General features: G+C 41.9%; 1 protein-coding gene across 1 annotated transcript in view; it reads left to right on the top strand.

The window, feature by feature from the left end:
* Nucleotides 1–10,147, top strand: part of UBXN2A (UBX domain protein 2A) — an 89,489-nt gene that overhangs the window by 40,970 nt on the left and 38,372 nt on the right. Inside the window, exon 2 of the mRNA XM_011972722.1 lies at nucleotides 6,643–6,697. Coding sequence (XP_011828112.1) covers nucleotides 6,657–6,697 — 41 coding nt within the window. The 5' untranslated portion in view covers nucleotides 6,643–6,656. The remainder of the gene's footprint in view (nucleotides 1–6,642; nucleotides 6,698–10,147) is intronic.

Here is a 10,147-nt window from a genome sequence, read left to right as displayed (position 1 = left end):
TTTTGAGATGGAGTCTCACTGTGTCACCCAGGCTGGAGTGCAGTGGTACGATCTCGGCTTACTGCAACCTCCGCCTCCCGTGTTCAAGCAATTCTCCTGCCTCAGCCTCTCAAGTAGCTGAGACTACAGGCACTCACCATCACACAGCCTAATTTTTGTATTTTTAGTAGAGATGTTGTCCAGGCTGGTCTCAAACTCCTGACCTCAGGTGATGCACCTGCCTTGGCCTCCCAAAGTGCTGGGATTACAGGAGTGAGCCATCATACCGGGCTGCTGGGTTTTTTAAGACGGGGTCTCCCTCTGTTGCCCAAGCTGGAATGTAGTGGAATGATCACAGGTCGCTGCAGCCTCAACTTCCTGGGCTCAAGCGATCATCCCATCTCAGCCTCTGGAGTAGCTGGGACTATAGCATATGCCACCATGCCTGGCTAAGTTGTCTTTTGTTTTGTTTTGTTTTGTTTTGTTTTGTTTTGTTTTGTTTTGTTTGAGACAGAGTCTTGCCCTGTCACCCAGGCTGGAGTGCAATGGCGCAATGTCAGCTGCTCACCGCAACCTTTGCCTCCCGGGTTAAAGCAATTCTCCTGCCTCAGCCTCCTGAGTAGCTGGGATTACAGGCGCGTGCTACCATGCATAGCTAATTTTTTGTGTCTTTAGTAGAGACAGGTTTTACCATGTTGGCCAGGCTAGTTTCGAACTCCTGACCTCGTGATCTACCTGCCTCGGCCTCCCAAAGTGTTGGAATTACAGGCGTGAGCTACCACGCCCAGCCAAATTTTTGTATTTTTTAGAGAGATGAGGTCTGCCTGTGTTGCCAAGGCTGGTTTGGCACTCCTGGCCTCAAGCAATCCTCACACTTTGACATCCCAAAGTGCTGAGATTACAGGTGTGAGCCACCATGCCTAGCCTGTTTATTTCATTTTAAAATTGTGAAAAAGTCATTGATTTTTTTTTCAAGCCATAAATCAACCAAATGTCATATGAAGCTCTTTTGTTTTTTTTTTTTTACAAAGTAATCTTTATTGTGGTCATAATACATCTTTTCATAGTCATTAGTTTAAATGTGGATTCGCATTACTTTTCACAGCTTCAAATTTTTGGTTTGGAGAGTAAGAGGCAAGTTATATTTCATAAGGATTCAAATCTTTGAAATTACTGCTACTCTTAGGTTATTAAGAGTAATTTTATGATAGAGCAAAAGTACTGCCTTTTAAAAAAAAACGAATGAAATGGCGGTGTAGCACTCTAGGTGTATATATTTTTAGGGTAGAGTTTTTCCTTCCAATTTTTATTATGAAAATTTTCAAGTGTGTATAAAAATGGAGAGAACAGTAAACTCTCATGTCTACTCATTACCCAGCTTGATGATTATCAAGTCGTGGCCATTTTGATTTTAATTATGTTCCATCCACTCCTCAATCCACTTGATTGTTTGAAGCAATTTCCAGTTATAGTATTCATCAGTCAGTATTTCAGTATGTATCTAAAGCAGTGACTTAAAAAAACTTACAGCTACAGTCCCATCGTCACACCCTAAAAATTAATCATCACTCCAAAATAACATCAGATATCCCATCACTATTCAGATGTTACTGATTCTTTTATAAGTTTTTTTACAGTTGATTTGTTTAAATCAAAATCTAAATATGGTCCATACATTGTAATACATTGATATGTTTCTGAAATATTTAAGGAATCTACTGTCATCTCTTTTTTCTCCCTAGTAATACATGTATTGAAGAAAATGGATCATTTTTCCTAAAGAATTTCCCACATTCTGGACTTTGTTGATTGCATTCTTGCGATATCATCTGATTATGCTCCTTTGTGCCCTATATTTCCTGTAATCTGGTAGTTAGATCTAGGGACTTGAATGGATTCAGATTCACATTTTTGGCAAGAATAGATGGTGGTACCAGCTTTTACACTGAGGCATGTTTTTTTTGTCTGGTTATCTCTGTGATTTTAGCAGCCATTGATATCATTGCCTAGATTCATTATTGCATTAGAAGTTGCAAATTGGAGACATTCTAATTTTTTTTTTCTTTTTGTTTTGAGACTGAATTTCACTCTTGTTGCCCAGGCTGGAGTGCAATGGCATGGTCTCAGCCCACTGCAACCTCCGCCTCCTGGGTACAAGTAATTCTCCTGCCTCAGCCTCCCGAGTAGCTGGGACTACCCATTAAATAACTGGTCCTTCCCCATTCATCTCAATCCCTAGTAACCTCTGTCCTACTTTCTGTCTTTATCAATCATCTATTCTAGATATTTTATATGTTTGGAATCATAAAGTATTTGTCCTTTTGTATCTGAGTTTTTTTATTCATGTAGCATCATGTTTTCAGCATTCATCCATGTTATAGTATGTATCAGAATTTCACTCCTTCTATGACTGAATAATATTCCATTGCTTATGTACACCTCATTTTGTTTATCCATTCATCTGTTGATGGATACTTGGGTTGTTTCCACCTTTTCGCTCTCATGAATATTGCTGTAGCCACCAAACTGTTTTCCTCAGAACTGTGGTATTTCACATTCCCACCAGCAGTGTACCAGGGTTTCAATTTCCTTACAACCTTGCCAACACTTGTTTTCTGCTTTTTGTTTTCTTTTTAATAGCCGTCCTAATGGGTGTGAAGTATCTCATTATGGTTTTGATTTGTGTTTTCTAGGAACTATTGATTTTGAGCATCTTTTCATGTGCTTATTGGCCATTTTTATTTCTTCTTTGGAAAAATGTCTATTCACACAAGTCCTTTGCCCCTTTTTGCATATCCCTTTTTTTTTTTTTTTTTTTTTTTTTAAGAGACAGATTCTTGCTCTGTTTGCTCAGGCTGGAGCATGCTGACATGATCATGGCTCACTGCAGCCTAAATTCCCTGGCTCAAATGATCTCCTGCCTCTCAGCCTCCCAAGTAGCTGGGGATACAGGGGTGTGCCACTGTGCCCAGCTTGCCTACCTTTTTTTTGAGACGGAGTCTAGCTTTGTCACCAGACTGGAGTACAGTGGCTCAATTTCGGCTCACTGCAACCTCCACCTCCCAGGTTCAAGCAATTCTCCTGCCTCAGCCTCCCGAGTAGCTGGGATTACAGGCACGCGCCGCCACACCCAGCTAATTTTTGTATTTTTAGTAGAGACAGGGTTTCACCATGTTGTCCAGGATGGTCTCGATCTCCTGACCTCGTGATTCACCCACCTCTGCCTCCCAAAGTGCTGGGATTACAGGCGTAAGCCATCGCGCCCGGCCACTTGCCTACCATTTTTAACTTGCCATTTTCTTGATTCAGCATTCCCTTGGTTGCTGTAACCCTTCTTTGACTATTTTCTAGAGTTTTGACAAAGTTGGTTCTAAGAGTTTCTACTTGTCTTTCGATATTTCTGTAGAGGGGACAGGTGCCTGGACCTACCTATTCTTCCATTTTGCTGATGTCACCCTCAAGAGTTTAATTTTCCTTTTTCTTTTTCTCTCACTTTCTTTCAATAAGGAGTTTAAACATTTTAAATCTGTATATATAATCATGTGTCACTTAATGGAGGGGGTACATATTGAAAAGTGTGTCATTAGGCAGTTTTGTCATTGTGTGAATGTCATACAACGTGTTTTCACAAACCTGATGGTACAACCAACTGTACACATAGGCTGTATGGTATAATATTGCTCCTAGGCTACAAACCTGTACAGCATGTTCCTGTACCAAATACTGTAGGCAGTTATGATATAATGGTAAAGTATCATAACATATGGTATGTATGATATAATATTTGCATATCTAAACGTATCTCAACATAGAAAAGGCACAGTAGAAGTATACTATTATAATCTTACGGGACCACCATTGTATATGCAGTCCGTCATTAACCAAAATGTTGTTACACAGTGTATTACTGTATTTGGAATGTATTTTGGTTATGGTAATGTCACATTACTGTTGAGTTTATTAAAGAGTTCATCTCAGGCTGGAGTGCTGTGGTGCAGTCTCGGCTTACTTCAACCTCTGCCTCCTGGGTTCAAGTAATTCTCGTGCCTCAGCCTCCCGAGTAGCAGGGATTACAGATATGTGTCATCATGCCAAGCTGATGTTTTTTTTTTTTTGGAGATGGAGTCTCACTCTGTCACCCAGGCTGGAGTGCAGTGGCGTGATCTCCGCTCACTGCAAGCTCCGCCTCCCAGGTTCACACCATTCTCCTGTCTCAGCCTCCCGAGTAGCTACAGGCACCCACCACCATGCCCGGCTAATTTTTTATATTTTCTAGTAGAGACAGGGTTTCACTGTGTTAGCCAGGATGGTCTCTGTCTCTTGACCTCGTGATCTGCCTGCCTTGGCCTCCCAAAGGGCTGGGATCACAGGCGCGAGCCACTGCGCCTGGCCGCCAAGCTGATTTTTGTATTTTTAGTAGAGATGGGGTTTTCCCATGTTGGACAGGCTGGTCTCGAACTCCTGGCCTGAAGTAATCCAACTGCCTCGGCCTCCCAAAGTACTGGGAGTACAGGCATGAGCCACCATACCTGGCCTCATCTTTTTTATTTAAAAAAAAAAAAAATCTAGTAGTATAGACTCACATATTTTTGTTTTATTCAATGGAGCATAATCCACTAGTATTGTTATTTTTTTTGGTGTTCAGTTTACCAGATTTACCCAATGGGAGCCCCTACAGAGTGACTTTGGAGTCACTTTTTCTTTTCATTTTTTCTTTTTAATTTATTATTTGTTTATTTTTTGAGACAGAGTCTCACTCACTCTGTTACGAGAGCTGGAGTGCAGTGGCGCAGTCTCGGCTCACTGCAAGCTCCGCCTCCAGGGTTGAAGTGATTCTCCTGCCTCAGCCTCCCAAGTAGCTGGGATTACTTGCGCCTGCCACCATGCCCGGCTAATTTTTATATTTTTAGTGGAGATGGGTTTTCACCGTGTTGGCCAGACTGGTCTCAAACTCCTGACCTCAGGTGATCTGCCCGCCTTGGCCTCCCAAATTTCTGGGATTACAGACATAAGCCACCACGCCTGGCCCTGTCCTTATCATTCTTTGGGTACCTTTACTGGGGCAAAAGTGTTCCATGTTCATGTTTCTCTGCCCCCGCCTTAAGTTATCCTTTTCTCGAAGGAGCCATTTAGGAAAAACATTCTCCTTACACAGTAGAATATGTAGAAACCAAGATAAAGACACTTGGTGTGCTCATTGCTTCTGGTATGTCTTTGCTTCCAGGCCTTCTCAGCAGATCAGTGGTTTGGACTACAGCTGTCGCTTGGTGTCCCAGATTGGTTCCAGGACCCCCATAGATACCCAAATCTGCTGATGCTCAAGTCCCTTGCATAAAATAGCATATTATTTGCAGATAACGTATGCACATCCTCCTGTATACTGTAAATCACCTTTAAATTACTTATAATACCTAATACTATATAAATAATGGTTATGTAATTTTTAAATTTGTATTATTTTTTGCTGTATTGTTTTTCTTATTTTTTTTCCCTGAATATTTTTGATCCATGATTGGTTGAGCCTGCAGATGCATAGGGCTGTTGTCCAGGCTGGAGCACAGTGGCATGATGATGGCCCACTGCAGCCTTGAACTCCTGGGCTCAAGTGATCCTCTCACCTCAGCACCTCAACCTCCTGAGCAGCTGGAACCACAGAGGTGCACCATAATGCCTGGCTAATTTTTTTTTTTTTTTTTCCTGAGACGGAGTCTTGTTCTGTTGCCCAGGCTGGAGTGCAGTGGTGTGATTTCAGCACACTGCAACCTCTGCCTCCCAGGTTCAAGTGATTCTCCTGCCTCAGCCTCCTGAATAACTGGGACTACAGGTGCATACCACCACACTCGGCTAATTTTTATATTTTTTAGAAGAGACAGGGTTTCACCACATTGGCCAGGCTGGTCTCTAACTCCTGGCCTCAAGTGATCCACCGACGGCCAGGCATGGTGGCTTACACCTGTAATCCCAGCACTTTGAGAGGCCGAGGCAGGCGGATCACCTGAGGTCAGGAGTTCGAGACCAGCCTGACCAACATGGAGAAACCCCAACTCTACTAAAAATACAAAATTAGCCGGGCATGGTGGTGCATGCCTGTAATCCCAGCTACTCGGGAGGCTGAGGCAGGAGAATCTCTGGAACTCGGGAGGCGGAGGTTGTGGTGAGCCAAGATTGTGCCATTGCAGTCCAGCCTAGGCAACAAGAGCGAAACTCCATCTCAAAAAAAAAAAAAAAGTGACCCACCCAACTTGGCCTCCCAAAGTGCTGGGATTACAGGTATGAGCCACTGCACCCAGCCATTTTTTATAGAGACAGTCTCACTATTTTACCCAGGCTAGTCTTGAACTCCTTGGCTTAAGCAATCCTCCTACCTTGGCCTCTCAAAGTACTGGAATTACAGATGTGAGTCATACGCCCAGTTCATTGGCTAAGTCAAATGGTATATTATACTTTTTTTCATCGTAAGTTTTAAGAAGTCTTTCTTTTTTCAGATTATCAGACTTGAAAATGTATTTTCTATCATTGCTTTATTTTGTAGATGGAAATGACAGCTTTGAGTTTGCTCACTTTTTCTTTAGACCCTTTTAAGTAACATTTTAGGACTACATGGTAACTTACATATTAAGCTTCTTACTTTTTTTTTTACTTACTTTCTTTTTACTTTTACAGTAAGGCAAAAGAGAATGAAAGACGTAGATAACCTCAAAAGTGTAAAACAAGAATGGTAAGTTAATTCAAACTGAATTGCTTTGTTAATGCCTTTGTTAATATCATTCTGTGTTTTTGTTACATTTCACTGGCAGAGATAGTAGAGTAAGTTTTAATTATGTATGACTACTTCATTGTCATCTATTATGTTGAAGTAATTTTTTTACCATAGCTGCATTAAACAAATTTTATTGAAGTTACTGAATGTTTTTTGTTATTAATTTTAAAAAGTTAAATTATCTTGTTCATACATTACTTCTGTTATTTGATAAATTAAATAACTGTTTACCTCATTAGCCTCTTGTGATAGATATACTGTTTTAGTGTCATGGTGGAAATATGGCTTTGGAGTCAGATAAACCTAGGCTTGAATCCCATCTCTGCCTTGTATTATCTCTCTGGCCTTCAGGCAGCTTAGGTAAATTCTTTGAGCCTCAATATCTCATCTATAAAATGAGGATATAAATACCTACCTATCTGAAAGGTTTATGTGTGTATCTTTTTTTCTTTTTTCTTTTTTTTCTTTTCTTTTCTTTTTACAGACAAGTTGTCTGTTGCCCAGGCTAGAGTGCAGTGGTGCAATCATAGCGTATTGAAGCCTTGAATTCCTGGGGTCAAGTGATCATCTCACCTTGACTTCCTGAGTAGCTAGGACCACAGGCTTATACCACTGCACCCAGTTAATTTTTAAATTTCTTGTAGCAGTGTGGTCTCACTGTATTGCTCAGAACTCCTGGCTTCAAGCGATCCTTCTGCCACAGCCTCTCAAAATGCTGGGATTATAAGCGTGAGCCACCATGCTTGGCCTATTATTTATTTTTTCACTCAGGTGTTTATAGGCTTACATAAATATTTGATGCTAATTATATAATTGTGAAGTTGTTGGCCGGGCACAGTGGCTCATGCCTATAATCCCAGCACTTTGGGAGGCCAAGGCAGGTGGATCATCTGAGGTCAGGAGTTCAAAACCAGCCTGGACAACATGGCAAAATCCCTTCTCTACTTAAAAATACAAAAATTAGCTAGGCGTGGTGGTGGGCGCCAGTAATCCCAGCTACTCGGGAGGCTGAGGAAGGAGAATTGCTTGAACCTTAGAGGCAGAGGTTGCAGTGAGCCAAGATCACACCACTGCACTCCAGCCTGGGTGACAGAGCAAGACTCCTCCGTCTCAAAAAATAAATAAATAAATAATTGTGAAGTTGTGTCAGAGGTCTCCAAGACCACCCCTAGTTTTGATGATTTACTAGAAGAATTTGTAAGATTTAGCATGTAGTTGTGCTCCTGATTATAATTTATTACAGTGAAGGGTTACAAAGCAAAATCAGCAAGGGGAAAAAGTGCATAGGGAAAACCAGGCACAAGCTTCCAGGGGTCCTCACCCAGTGGAGTCGCCCAGGATGTACTTAATTCCCCCAGTAACAAGTTGTGACAAATACATGTGAAATATTGTCTACCGGGAAAGTTCATTGGCGATGAGCCTAGAGTTTATAGTGGGAGCTAGTCACATCCTAAAATTTCAGACTCTCATAAGGAAAGTAGGAGTTCAATATAAATCACATTGTTTATACAAACTGTACATTGAGCCATCCTTACAAATTTAGGATGATGGGAACCTTCTAGAAATTCAAGTTTGCAGATGTGGCCAGGTGCGGTGACTCATGCCTATAATCCCAGCACTTTGGGAGGCCAAGGTGGGTGGATCATGATGTCAGGAGATCGAGACCATCCTGGCTAACACGGTGAAACCCCGTCTCTAGTAAAAATACAAAAAAAATTAGCCAGGCGTGGTGGCAGGCGCCTGTAGTCCCAGCTACTTGGGAGGCTGAGGCGGGAGAATGGCGTGAACCCGGGAGGCAGAGCTTGCACTGAGCCGAGATAGCACCACTGCACTCCAACCTGGCTGACAGAGCGAGACTCCGTCTTAAAAAAAAAAAAAAACAAAACAAATCCAAGTTTGCAGATGCCAGCCCAGGACTAACCTTGTAAGCAAGTCTTTCAAAAGATAGCAATCAGATCTGCTATATTAACTCATTTCTAAACAGCGATAAATTGAATGATTTGAAATGGTAAAATTAACTTAGAACAGGCCTGTTTTAAAATGGCTTTATTGAAATATAATTCACATACCATATAATTCATTCACTTAAAATATATAGTTCAATAGTTTTTAGTATGCTCACAGATCTGTGCAGTCATTACCATAGTCAATTTTAACGCGTTTATATTACCCCAAAGAGAAACCCCATATCCGTTAGCAATCCCACCCATTGTCCTATGCCTTGCCCCTGACAACCATGAAACTGCTTTCTTTTTTTGAGACGGAATCTCACTTTTTGCTCAGGCTGAAGTGTAATGGCATGATCTCGGCTCACTGCAACCTCCACCTCCCAGGTTTAAGCAGTTCCCCTGCCTCAGCCTCCTGAGTAGCTGGGATTACAGGCACGCCCCACCATGCCCAGCTAATTTTTTTTGTATTGTTAATGGAGATGGGGTTTTACCATATTGGCCAGTCTGGTCTCAAACTCCTGACCTCAGGTGTTCTGCCCACCTCAGCCTCCCAGAGTTCTGGGATTACAAGTGTGAGCCACTGCGCCTGGCCCATCTGCTTTCTATTTCTACAGATTTACCTGTTCTAGACATTTCATATAAATGCAGTTATACAATATGTGGTCTTTCGTGACTGACTGCTTTCACTTAGCATAATGTTTTCAAGGTTCACCTATGTTGTAGAGCATGTATCAGTATGTACTTTGAAATTTTTTTGATTTTGTTTTTTTTGAGATGGAGTTTTGCTCTTGTCACCTAAGCTGTGGTGCAGTGGCACAATCTTGGCTCACTGCAACCTCCGCCTCCCAAGTTCAAGCAATTCTCCTGCCTCAGCCTCCCAAGTAGCTGGGACTACAGTTGTGCGCCACCACACCTGGCTAATTTTTGCATTTTTAGTAGAGATGGGGGTTTCACCATGTTGTCCAGGCTGATCTCGAACTCCTGACCTCAGGTGATCCGCCCACCTCGGCCTCCCAAAGTGCTAGGATTACAGGCACGAGCCACCATGCCTGGCCTGTACTTTGAATTTTAAGTAAAATATTTAGTAAAGTACCTACACAAAAATATAGGTAATAGTTTATAATTTTCTTTGTAACAAAAATGGATTTGTAAAAATGTTTTGTTAAAAACAATGGCCCAGGGAAAAATGAAAAGAAAACTGCCTTTTTTTTTTTTTTTTTGAGACGAAGTCTTGCTTTGTCACCCGGCTGGAGTGCAATGGCGTGATCTCGGCTCACTACAACCTCCACCTCCCAGGTTCAAGCGATTCTCCTGCCTCAGCCTCCCAAGTAGCTGGGACTGTAGGTGCTAACTTTTGTATTTTTAGTAGAGATGGGGTTTTACCATGTTGGCCAGGATGGTCTTGATCTCTTGACCTCGTGATCTGCCCACCTCGGACTCCCATAGTGCTGGGATTACA

Source organism: Mandrillus leucophaeus, unplaced genomic scaffold, assembly GCF_000951045.1.
Source record: "Mandrillus leucophaeus isolate KB7577 unplaced genomic scaffold, Mleu.le_1.0 Scaffold13, whole genome shotgun sequence".
Lineage (NCBI taxonomy): Eukaryota > Metazoa > Chordata > Mammalia > Primates > Cercopithecidae > Mandrillus > Mandrillus leucophaeus.
The sequence above is the reverse complement of the archived record's forward strand: the minus strand, read 5'-3'. Positions and strand labels throughout refer to the sequence as shown.